Raw genomic sequence first — 13,583 nt, 5'->3', positions numbered from 1 at the left:
CACGCAGACAAAGCAAGGCCAGTTGTGCTCTCTTGGACTCCTGGCACAGATGGCTGTAGCATCACCAGGGATCAAACTTGCGATCTCCTGATGAAAGGGTCAATCGTAGGGTTGTGCCACTCAGCAAAACAGATTTTGGATGCATAACAGAACATATTTTCAGTGCACACGCACGTTCTCCAGTCCAGCATGGGTAACAACAAAAGGACTTCAAAGACAAAATGTCAATGACATTTCTAAAATTAAACTATGGCCTGATTCCCTGAAGCACAGCATGCATTTATACACTTAAGAAAGCCAATCAAAGGCTTATGACTACCAAAAGAACTCATTCAGGTTCAAGCGAACTTTTAAAAAAACATGTGAGAATGGAGGATTACAGACTACACAAACACACTACAAAAGTTAGATGTTATCAGACTGTGTGTGTGTGTGTGTGTGTGTGTGTGTGTGTGTGTGTGTGTGTGCGTGCGCGCGTCTTACCGCCCAGGTCTTGCTCAGTCTGAAGATGGGAGCACTCTGCAGAGCCGAGACTACAGATACCAGAGAGTGGAGGTTGTTCAGTTCCAACAGTTTCTGCAGATAAACAGTAAATCAAACTATAGACCTCTGCACAAAAAGCATGACTAGGCAAAATTTACATTATATGGGGCAGATTACATCCTATGGATTCAATTTTCAGATTTGATTAAGATTTATGAGAAACTTTCACCTACGCTCAAGATGAGTCACAATTATGAAATGAGATTCATCATTAAGGCCACATATTTCCCCTCATTTAAAATATCTGGGACATTTTTTAAACTTTTTGGAGTGTTTTGATCCTGAGGCCTGGCTAATTTCAAACCCCACCTAGGGTTTTCCTTTGAAATACAATACTGTACAGAAGTCTGTTTCATTTATTTCACTTCCAGTCAAAACTCCAGTCAAGTACAAGTTATTTATTTTACATTGTCAGGAAGAAAAGCAGAAAACAGATTTAATAGAACAGATTTAATAGAATTAATTTTCACTCAACAACTAAACACAACAGAGCTATGACTCTGCGGTTTGCTTAGGGGTCCGGCAGTAACACCGCCCCCCACTCCTGCATCTCACCCAGAGTGGAGGCGCCACAAGTGGCATGAGCGGAAGCAAAAGAGGGGTAAGTGCAGAGGTATCCGAACTAGGCTAACGGCTAACACAAGCCGGCCATCCTCACCATGGTACTGGCCAACGTACGCTCACTGGACAACAAACTGGACAACAAACTGGACATCTGCTACGCACAATCCAGAAGTCTGTGAGAGACTTTTGTGTGTTTATGGAAAATTGGCTCTGTAACAACGTCCTGGACCATCCCATTCAGCTTGAGCGGCTAACATGCTATCGAGTGAACAGAGCTCTCAAAGAAGGTAAGACCCACGTTGGGGGGCTTTGTGTTTACATCAATGATGCTTGGTGTCTCGACGCTGCTGTGCTTTGCAAACACTGCTCATCGTTAGTGGAGTTTATGGCTATTAAATGTAGACCTTTCTACATCCCGAAGGAATTTACTGCCATTATAATATACCTCTGAGCTCCAATAACATCAATAGGAGTGAGCCACTGAATGAGCTGTATCGACACATCAGTGAGCAGCAGACAGCCCACCCTGATGCTTTTCTCATCTTGGCTGGAGATTTCAATCATGCAGAGTGCGTTTCCAAAAATATATCAACACATACACTTTCTTTCAGCAGCATTGCTCTGTATTAAAAGAGTCTGTGTGCTGTGTCACCCACTGAAGGTATTTGGAACATTAAGAAGAAAAAAATATGACAAAGGAGACCCTGAATTGTTGAGCAGCTGAAATCCTATATTAAACAAGAATGAGAAAACATTTCACTTTCAAAACTACAGTGCTGTTATTAGAAAAGGTGATGAACCACAGTGGTAAACGTGCCCCCATCCCAACTTTTTTGCAAGGTGTTGTTGGCATCAAATTCAAAATGGGCATATGTTTTTCAAAAAACAACACCATTTCTCAGTTTCAACATTTGATATGTGGTCTTTGTAGTATGTCCATTAAAAATATCTGGTCTATCTGGTCTTGCATGGTTGTTAGGAGTCTCAATTTCTCTATACATTTTAATCATTTTTTAAATTCCAGTTTTGGAAACACCTGCTTTTTACACGTTTTTCCTTTTGACTCTCTCCTTCCTTATGCAAATGGATTACTTCTGATCTATTCTCATCAGAAATTTCGCCTAACAATGAATAGCTTGTGCTCAATTGCTGATTTGACTGGAAATGAATGAAATGAAGTGTGATTACTAACTTTCAGCAAAATACTGCATGTTCCTCTACCGAAGCAATAAAGGTGCAAAACCTGGAAAACAGAACTGCACCACTTCTACATATATACATTTACAACCTCAAAGTTATGCCAGTATAAAACAGGCTACAATACATTAGCTCACTGTGTCCTGTTGGCCAAATTGTACTACAGATTTATGTTTTCCCTGCTCTAATGATGATTCAGCTGAAGAGGGACTAATGATATGAGACAGCTGCAGGGAACACACAAAACTGTGCAGTGCAATTGGGCCTCTAGGACTCGCGCTGGGAAACACTGCACTTGCAATTTAACTCAAGGTAGGAGAGCATTCACACAGCAAGAACTAATAAGAATTTAGCTTGTAGACAAAACACAACCTTCTGAGACTGTCAAATTGTCAAACTGTCTTGGGTGTAAAGAATATTACTGCCAAGAATCATCACCAAGAACCCTTCAAGCGTTTGCCATAAATGATATCACATTTTTCTATAACTTGGCCCCGTAATATCTGTTCATATACAGTCATGGAAATAATAACAAAAAAAGATAAAACTTTTCATGCATAAACCCCACAGGAAAAATAAAGACATGAACACTGACCCTTTTATGTGGAATTAAATGTAAGAACAATTACTTTCAAAGCCAAAACATATGAAAATTCAGCTTGTCCTTAATTACAATACTTACACCAAAAACTACAATACATGAAATTCACAAACACATAGAAAAAGCCACAACTTGACTGATCTAAACAGATTACCTCACATAACTCAGGTTAACTCTATGGAAATCACACTTTACAACTTCCTAGTTGTATCTTAAACTTACCATGGCTCACGATAGATCACATTGTTTTATGTTAGTTGTGATAATGACATTTGTGTAATTTGCTTAAATTTGACTCTAAAGAATGTTTTTTTTTATTTAAAAAAGCAGTGCATGTGGACAAACTGACCTTCATCAGCATGTATGTATTACTTCTAATAAGTCAATAACATTATTTTCATGGATATGCCATGGATTTCAATAGGGTGAAAGAAGAGTCCAGTTTTGATTACTGACATCCAGCACAACAGTGGCTGCTTGTTTCAACGAACAGTTGTGTGTGTGTGGTGTGTGTGTGTTTTGTATGTATGTATGTATGTATGTATGTATGTATATATATATACATACATACATACATACATACCTTTACAATTTTCTATATTTCTGCATAAATATGACCTAAAACATCATCAGATTTTCACACACAAGTCCCAAAAGTAGGTAAAGAGAACCCAGTTAAACAAAAATATTATACTTGGTCATTTGTTTACAGAGGAAAATGATCCAATATTACATATTTTCGAACCTTTTCTTTCAGTATCTGGTGTGACCCCTCTGTGCAGCAATAACTGCAACTAAACATTTCCGGTAACTGTTGATCAGTCCTGCACACCAGCTTGGAGGAATTTTAGCCCATTCCTCTGTACAGAACAACTTCAACTCTGGGATGTTTGTGGGTTTCCTCACATTAACTGCTCGCTTCAGGTCCTTCCACAACATTTCGATGGGATTAAAGTCAGGACTTTTACTTGGCCATTCCAAAACATTAACTTTATTCCTCTTTAACCATTCTTTGGTAGAACGACTTGTGTGCTTAGAGTCGTTGTCTTGCTGCATGACCCACCTTCTCTTGAGATTCAGTTCATGGACAGATGTCCTGACATTTCCCTTTAAAATTCTCTGATATAATTCAGAATTCATTGGTCCATCAATGATGGCAAGCCATCCTGGCCCAGATGCAGCAAAACAGGCCCAAACCATGATACTACCACCACCATGTTCCACAGCTTGGGATAAGGTTCTTATGCAGGAATGCAGTGTTTTCCTTTCTCCAAACATAACGCTTTTCATTTAAACCAAAAAGTTCTATTTGTGGCTCATCTGTGCATAAAACATTCTTCCAATAGCCTTCTGGCTTGTCCACATGATCTTTAGCAAACTGCAGACGAGCAGCAATGTTCTTTTTGGAGAGCAGTGGCTTTCTTCTTGCATCCCTGCCATGCACACTATTGTTGTTCAGTGTTCTCCTGACGGTGGACTCATGAACATTAACATTAACCAATGTGAGAGAGGCCTTCAGTTGCTATGTGACCTCGCCGACTACTACACGCCTTGCTCTTGGAGTGATCTTTGTTGGTCGACCACTCCAGGGGAGGGAGTGAATTTCCTCCATTTGTACACAACTGTACAATGATTAGCATCAACAACTCTTTTTCTGAGGTTCTCAGAAATATCCTTTGTTTGAGCCATGATACACTTCCATAAACATTTGGGAAAAAAAAACAGGGTGCTCACTCACACCTGATTGTCATCCCACTGATTGAAAACACCTGACTCTAATTTCACCTTCAAATTAACTACTAATCCTACAGGTTCACATACTTTTGCCACTCACAAATATGTAATATTGGATCATTTTCTTCAATAAACAAATGACCAAGTATAACATTTTTGTTTAACTGGGTTCTCTTTATCTACTTTTAGGACTTGTGTGAAAATCTGATGATGTTGTAGGTCATATTTATGCAGAAATATAGAAAATTGTAAAGGTATGTATGTATGTATGTATATATATATATATACATACATACATACATACAAACAAAACACACACACACACCACACACACACAACAGACATAAAGAAAATTCTAAAGGCTTCACAAACTTTCAAGCACCACTGTGTGTGTTATATATATATATATATATATATATATATATATACATATACATATATATATATACATATACACACACACACACACACACACACACACACACACACACACACACACACACACACACACATATATATATATATATATATATATATATATATATATATATATATATATATATATATACATATATATATATATATATACACACACACACACACACACACACACACATACATACCACATACATACATACATACATACATACATACATACACACACACACATATATACACATATACACACACACACACACACACACACGCACACATTCCTATTATTGCTGGCATTGGTGGTATGTTTTGCTTGTAAATGATGCTTCAGGCTGAATGTATATCAGCATATCAGCATACACTGCCCTGAAGATTACTGGTTTTCATCTGCATTAGTTATGATTGAGTATGACTGCCACATGGCAAATATGAATTTAGTTGGCTTTATTGTTGTGTAATTGCCTTCATAAAAATCACTTTCCACAGTTGTGGCCATCTAACTGTCTGAAGGCCGTACCATTTCACTATTTATATATTGCTGTTGTCGAAAGAAAACCTTGTATCTCCAAAATAGCAACTTTACAGGAAAAGGAAAAAACCTACTTTACTTTTAATGTAAGTCAATGGAACATTTTTCCATGTCATTCTGCATCATTTCTTTTCGCCCATTCATCATGAAATTTACATACAATGTAAAGGGTAACAGCTAACTGAAAAATGTCAAAAATAGAGATATGAGGTTTTCTTCCAGCAACAGCGATATGCTAACTATTAAGCGGTTGTTATCATTTAATTTAGGCTATTCATTAATTTATGGGATTTCTTCACAATGTTGACAGAGAAACTGGACGCTAGGCTGGTTAACTGCTGACGGTCATGCATGACACTAAGAATTGACCCTGTGCCTCAAGATATTGTAGTGGGTCACTTGGGTATACAGGCCCACCTTAACATATTGCTGTTGTTGGAACAACTTCATATCTCCAAAATGGTAACATACTTTACATTTCATGTAAATCAATGGAACCAGTAATTTTTGGTCATTTCTTTTGGTTTATTCATCATGAAAATGTAAAGAGCTACAGGCATTTTCAAACTGTCAAAAACTGGAAAATGGCAAAAATGGACATACAAGGTTTTGCTCCGAGAAGAAAGAAAAGTGAAATCAAGTTTTTTCAAAGCCAACAAATATGTGCATAATGTCTGACAGTACCTTTGCGATTTTTACAAAGTGGCTCAGGATTTCAGCGCGGATCTTCAGTGTCTGAGCTGTGAGGATTTCTCTCACCAACCAGAAGCTCACCTAGAGAGATACAAATACTACACTTTAACAGATTGTATATGAGAGGATTTACATATGCAATATATCCCAAATGTTTGTAGTCACCCTTTCTAATGAATTTGAATACTTGAAGTTGCACAGATTGCTTACACAGGCATTCAATAGCACACACAAAGCGTGTGTAACCTCCACAGAAAAGCTCTGCCAGTGAAATGGACACTCTGAAGCAGCCACACTCACCATGCACAATGTGAATCAGTTAGAGGGGTACAAATCCCCCCAGCAGTGGAACTGTGTTCCCTGGAGTGATGGGAATAAGTCTTAATAAGTCAACATCGGTATCTCACTAATGCTTTTGTGGCTAATTCAATCAAATCCTGACAGCAATCATCCAATGTCTAATGTAAAGCCTTCCCAGAAGACAGGGGGCAAACTCCACATTAATAACCTTAATTTCAGACATTAATAACCCTAATTTCATATATATATATATATATATATATATATATATATATATATATATATATATATATATATATATATATATATATTTTTTTTTTTTTTTTTTTTTTTTTTTCCCTGCCCCAAGTTTGGACCAAAACACAGGTTCCTGACCCCCACTCTCCAATACTGACCTCTGACAGTCTCAGAGACTGTTATATACAAAAGGAAGAAAAAAGTGACAAAATTTTTTTTTACATAATATATGAAATGTTTAACCTTGTAAACAGGTAATGCACTGAATACAACTAGCTGTTGTGATGTTTGAATAGATGCTCATTTAACAGAGACTTATGGAGCTTTCATAAATGATTTTCTGTGCTTTATTTTTTATTACATCACACGTTTGAGAAGAATTCCAGATGAAGGAGAAGATTTTGTATAAAAACTTGGCAGATATTGAAAAGCAAGGGTCAGTGGAGGTGATGCAGGAATATCAGAGAATATCACTGAGGGAAATCAAGTGAGCTTTGCTTTATTTCCATCTGCTGCTGGAACTCAACAGAGACTTTTCCACCAAAGGGATTTTCAGCTGGAGTTGAACCATGACCGTCTTGAGGAAAACTCATTTCTGACTGGACAAAAACAAAAACGTGGTCATCAATCCTAAGAGAAAGTCCATACAAGTTCAGCTTAAAGAAAATAAGAGGAAAGAGACAGGGAAATGAACTCATGTGACACGTCTGAAATGAGAAGAAATGTTTGGTCTGTTTGATTGAAATTGTGCTGCAAACGAGGTGAATGCAGTTTTAGCTCAGCAGTGAACCTAACTTTGAAAATATACATGACTTCAAATTAAGACTGTCATATGTTAGACTAAACAACTGCTTAGGAAGTAGTTTTGCAGAGCCAGACATGATCTCTTAACAAGAATGTCCGGGGACTACCATGAGAAATGTTTGCCTAAATGGTTGGTGGACATGTAGACGTATTAGCATGAGAATAAATTGAGCGTGAAATTTCTAAACCAATCCATCGCTTCATGAAGGTGGAGCTTAAAGTAGAGCTTAAAATAGACATAAAAAAGCCATTCAATGCCACCTCTGCCATCACACAAAGCAAGGAAAAAACAGTTCCATTAGCTACAGATAGCATTTCACTAGCTAACTATGCTTTCTTCATGTTATTGATTGACATGTTATTGATTGACATTAAAAGAGCAGGGGCTAGAAGAGTTAAGTGAGTTTCTGAAGGGCGACGGATTTCGCTGCAATCCAGCACCAAAGGTTTAAGGAGTGGTGAACATATATTTTGGTCACAAGATCACATCTGGCCCCACGGGACTACTTAGGAAGCAGAAATAAGAACATGTGGCATATTGGTGATCACATTCAAAATATGGAGCTGCAGCTGGCCTCTTTAAGTAGACTGCATCTGTTCTTGGTTAGAGGTGTCACATTAATCACATGTAACAGTCATGTCTCATTCTGACTAACAAGGCCATGCAGATATGTTGGCATTGCACTCGCATAAAGAGTGACATGCTAGCTCATGTTCACAAAACCATGACATTTTCTTCTGAGCGCTACCGCTGTGATCTTGAACGAGGTGTTTAAGTACAACTTCCAGAGTGAACCTCAAGAAATGTTCCAGCATAGAACCTTTCTCTGAGCTAAGACTTCTTGGTGGACATTCCTGCATAAATAACTGTGACAAAAGTGAAGAAAATCTAGAAATAAAGGTACTTCTGGTGTGAGAAAACATGAACATCGATAAGAAGGGGGTTCACTTGAGAGGAGAAACATATCAGACTGTGACTTCTTGCTTGGGTCATGGAATTAAAACCATGGTAATGCATGACAGACAAAGAGCAAATCTTCAATGGAAATATTTACATGCGTTGTGACGTTCCAATAAACGTCTCCAGCCAAACTTGCAGAAATGTTAGTCTTTCTATTCCATCGAAACATGAGGTCGTTCCTTTGGAAAGCACTGCGCATTAGTCAGCGTCTGACGAACCAGTGATGAAGATAACTCTGACTTTCACCATGACAACAGAGATCTGGCTCCAGAAACAAGCATATTGTATGTTGGAGAGGTCCCGAGACAAAATAAAATCAGGAGTTCTCCAATGTCAACACTGCGCGAATCAGATTTTCTGAACTTCTGAACTTCCTATGATCCCACCAGAGGCCAAAGCAATTCCACTGGCAACTCCTTCATGATATTTTGTGTGCATGTGAAGTGTGTGTAAGAGATTTTCCATTACATACATGCTCTTAATACTTCATCTTCCTTACTGGTGCCTAGGGCCAAATGTCATCGACCATTAATGCTTCATTACTTCACTTCTATGGGGAGGCGCTGACTCGTTTATTTGCACAAAATACGTCTAGAAGAAAATGTGGGTCTCAGAGGTTAGATTAATCTTGAGGTGTTTTAGTGTAATGTCTGAGACTTTTACAAGGGCAAGAACATCAAGGTTAAAATATGAGAGCACTGTGTGATATCATATAGATGTCCGAGTGTTCAGAAAGATATGGAGGAGAACAAGTCCTTCAGTCAGCTGTGGGCTGTTCAGAATAAAAAGTCCATGCAGTTCTCTCACAATGTGTATGTGTTTGAACTCACGACACCCAAAGGAGTCATAAATACGTGTGTGTACTGAGAAAAAATAGTGTCAGCCATTCAGGCAATGATGTCTTTCAGGCCTTTCAGGAAGCTGGAGGTGCCTCGAAGTAAAGAGTAAAGAATGTACAACCCTGAATTTTGTCTAAAAAGGTGAGAAAAACCAGCACTGTGCAAAGGTCAGACACCACCCTTCATTTATTTAATCTCCAGTCAAAACAGGCATGAAGTATAAGGACAATAAGTACAGTTTTAGCTCAAGCAAAAAGCAAAAAACATATCTAACTAAATCCTTGTCTTTGTTAAAGCTTCCATTCATTCCAGGCCATCTGCTTTCAGATTCTAATTAAAACCTGCAGAAATATTTTCCAGACCTCCAAAGTCCCATCTTAGAAGCAGCTGGTTGATTCGCGTCTTCCAAATAACCACCTTTAATAATGATGCTGAGGCCTGGACTCTGGGGTGCTCAGTAACAGCTTCTTAACAGCTACATATCCTTTTGAGTTGTCTTCTCACAGTGGAAGGGTGGACAGTGGATTTTAATAAAGTGGAGTTTCTCCTATATCTCAAAGCTGAAAGCTTTAAGGGCTGTTTATGAGATGATGACAGTTTTGTTGGTCTACCAGATCTTGCATGGTTGTAAGGAGTCCCATTTTCTCTATAGCTACATTACAAAAGCTAGGCTGTGGTCCAGTTGGGTTGCAGTACGAGATTGCTGTCATTCCAGGCTGTAGAAATCAGAGGGATCCTTTGAATAGAGCCAAGAATCGTAGCAAATGTTGATAATTTCCAAGGCCACTTCCATGGATGCTTTCACAGTGTTTGAGTTTCACCCTGCAGACCTATTTTTGACAGATGTGTGTCTGTATTATGCATCCCTCTGGTTCTGACTCTCTGAAGGACTCCATCTCCCAGAATCCTCTGAGTGAACACATGACCATGATATCATCCCACACTACCTATCAGAGATCTGCCTCACTGGATTCTCAACTGTTAAACAGTTTATAAACCTTTAGTCTTTGAGGTTTTGCTTCTGTATAGAGCTACTGAGCATTCTTTATCATGTGTTTGTGTTCCATTTTGGTACTGACTTTGCCTTTTTTGCCTTCTCCCTACTGGATTTGTTTGTCTGATCTTGTTTGTTATGTTTGCCTATGTTTGCATCATGTCTTTGTCGGATTTGACCTTGGCCTGTTTTTTGATAACAACTTTGGATAACAAACTGATCAGTGAAGCTTCTTTTACTCTTTTGATCCACAAGCGTCTGATTGATTCTGTTTCATCACAGTCTGTTAACTCTCCAAATTTAGTGAACTAACTTGCCCTTACTCCTAGCTCACAGGATAAATTGTCTGGTTCCACTCATCCTGCAAGTAGCAAGATCCATTTAAATAAATGTCTAATGCTACATGTCCACTTGCAGAATTTATACTATGATGAATCTCTCTGTTTGCCACTGGTGGACATGTAGCCACTGGTGGGCGTTTCGGTGTCATTCTGGAAACGAAAGAATCACGTTGCACTGAAACACCTCTGGCATGGATAAAAACTGAATAAGCATCAGTAACAAACCTTCAATTAAATCAGTATTTATATTCTGCAAGTCCAACAAATTTAAAGAAAATGACAAAAAAAAAAAAAAAACCCACAATGGTATAGGTGCAGTATGTGGGAGATACTCCTCCCATCTCTCGCTTTTCACCTATTTCGGGCAGCACATTTTTTAAGGCAGGGAGAGTTGATGGGGGTTTCAAAATCTGGGCAGATAAAGGTGTACAGAAGCTGGAAGAGCAATTATGAGCAATTTGAGCAATTATGCCAAACACTTAACATTCCAAAAAAACATTTTTACAAACATTTACAAGTTAAACATTTCATTATATAGGCAAATTGAATCCGAACCACCACCGTCATCCCTAGAGAATAGCGTACTGTAAAATCTAGAGAGGAGAGGCCATGTTTCTTTATTCTGTGCAGCTTTATTAACACACAATGTGGATGAATGCCAACCTTGCTCTATATCTGCTAAACAGGTAATTGCTTGCACAGTACATCTGAAGTGAACAACGTGCAACAACAAAACAACCAAGTTAGCTAGTATTCAAGCCTGGGCAGCATGTATGCATGAGTTCCAGGGTGGGGCTTTGGAAGGAACAGTATTTGTTTGCCTGTTGAGTTTCAAAGCATTTCAAATATGAACTACGTGACTGATAACATCAAGTCTGAACGGTGCAGCTATAACTACTTCATTCTGTGGAGAAAAAGTGATTTCATTATTTCATTTTGATTGATCATTGGCATAGCAGCGGCATAGCACAGAAAGTGGCATAGCACAGAAAGCTTTATGCATCCAGAATTTCCTATAAAGCATGTCATCATATATAGTATGGAAAAATGAAGACAATTTAACGAGTCCCTATGAGCCCATACTCTTCAAGTTAAGCCACAATTAAACTTGCTCTGGCTGGTAAGTTGAGCTTTTTACCCTAGAGCTATTCTTTTTGATCAAGCAGAAGTGCAGAATGGCATGACATCATTGAGGCAGCTGTGTTTAAAGTATACCACATAGCTTTACCAGATAAATTAGGGTAACTATACGCTGATGTCATGGCCACAGCATATTTCCGACTCATTTACACATCATATCAAGTCTGGTTGGCATGGAAACATGAAGACAACGTGGGCCTAGCACTCAAGAAAGTAGGTCTAAGATGATGATACGTTTTCCAACAAAACAAAGACAAAAAAACAACCCACAGATACGACTTACACTGCAGGTAGAGGTGGATCAAATCCGACTTTTCTGTTCATTTGTGATAGGTTGTGTTTTTAAGAGTTTAAATAATGATGCGAACAGCAAAAAAGCTCATATTTTCTTATTTGGTTCACTAGATATAGGCCATATTAAAGAGGCAATGTGAACAGCTAAACCAAAATATATATACTTGTAAATGAAGCAGCAAATAAGAATTAGACCTGCTTCACACACATCCTATGCTACTTTTGTTTCATAGGAGTGATATGGCATCATGCTCGCCATTCACACATTCAGTGCCTGCAGAATGGTACGGTGGGCTTATCTACTTCTAACTAGGGATGGGCAGAGCCATACAGAAATATCAAGCTTTTCTGTTTGTTTTGGAGAATCGATCCTTACATGACAGTTTTCTTTATGTAATAAAATGAATATACATCAGTCTTATTACAGTAAGGGTGAAAATGTAAAACAAATGATCATACTTCTTTTCCTTCCATGCTCTCCCTCTGCTTCTCACAACCACACAGGCACAGATAGTCATGTGAGATGCAGTGCATGCTCTATAATGGTAGAATTGCACTTATTTCCCCAATAAGACAATCTATGTGGCAGTTTATTTAATACCAATATTAGCACTATACTAACACCACTTTATTACACTGTTTTGTACTGTAGAAATCACAATCAATTCCCCTTTTTAAAACAATCACTCTCAGTACTGGTATAGGGATATTAGCCTTGGTATCGAATCAAAAAGTACATTAGTGTCATCACCCATCCCTACTTCTAACCGTATAGACAGTCAAAACAGTTCTCTTACTTCCCTGTATAGAACGTTCATTAATGAAAGAGCATGGAGCATTTGTTTTATGACTTGAACCACTTTCACCAAAGTATGTGAACACAGCACAAAGTCTTAACTTGTATTTAGCTTGATAATGGCCATGATTTTACAATTACTGTTTATGTTTTTACTTGTTTTCTATTGTTTTTAAGGCTTTTAATCATCAGTAAATAGAAATGTTTACATCATTATTCCAAACAATGGGTATTCTTGAAACAGCATTCATTTGCCCCAGACGAGGCAATAAAGCCTTAAAGCCGCTTCACTAGGAGTTGGAAAAAAGCAACATACACATTAACACTAATGATGTCATCACTTCAGAGCCCATGCTTGTGGATTGTTCGCTCAATGAATTGCTTTAAGCAGGAAATTAAGCAGAGACTCAAATGCACATGTAAACACGCAGACACACGCAGACACACGCAGACACACGCAGACACACGCAGACACACGCAGACACACAGACACACGCAGACACACGCAGACACACGCAGACACACGCAGTCTGCTTCACAGCCTTCAAGCTGTGAGTTGGTCTTTAGGTACAGATCAAGTT

The 13,583-nt window shown here is 38.4% G+C and overlaps 1 protein-coding gene across 4 annotated transcripts in view; it reads right to left on the bottom strand.

Annotated features, from left to right (window-relative positions):
- The window catches only part of LOC108427873 (ras-specific guanine nucleotide-releasing factor RalGPS1), a 228,335-nt gene that overhangs the window by 136,277 nt on the left and 78,475 nt on the right, over positions 1 to 13,583 (bottom strand). For all 4 annotated transcript variants that reach the window (XM_017698433.2, XM_017698442.2, XM_017698452.2 and 1 more), the window contains exons 6-7: positions 6,288 to 6,377; positions 484 to 576 (exon numbers count right to left, since the gene is read on the bottom strand). In XM_017698433.2, the coding sequence (XP_017553922.1) occupies positions 484 to 576; positions 6,288 to 6,377 (183 nt within the window). The remainder of the gene's footprint in view (positions 1 to 483; positions 577 to 6,287; positions 6,378 to 13,583) is intronic.

Source organism: Pygocentrus nattereri, chromosome 23 (genome assembly GCF_015220715.1).
Source record: "Pygocentrus nattereri isolate fPygNat1 chromosome 23, fPygNat1.pri, whole genome shotgun sequence".
NCBI lineage: Eukaryota > Metazoa > Chordata > Actinopteri > Characiformes > Serrasalmidae > Pygocentrus > Pygocentrus nattereri.
This window is presented reverse-complemented; position numbering and strand designations above follow the sequence as displayed.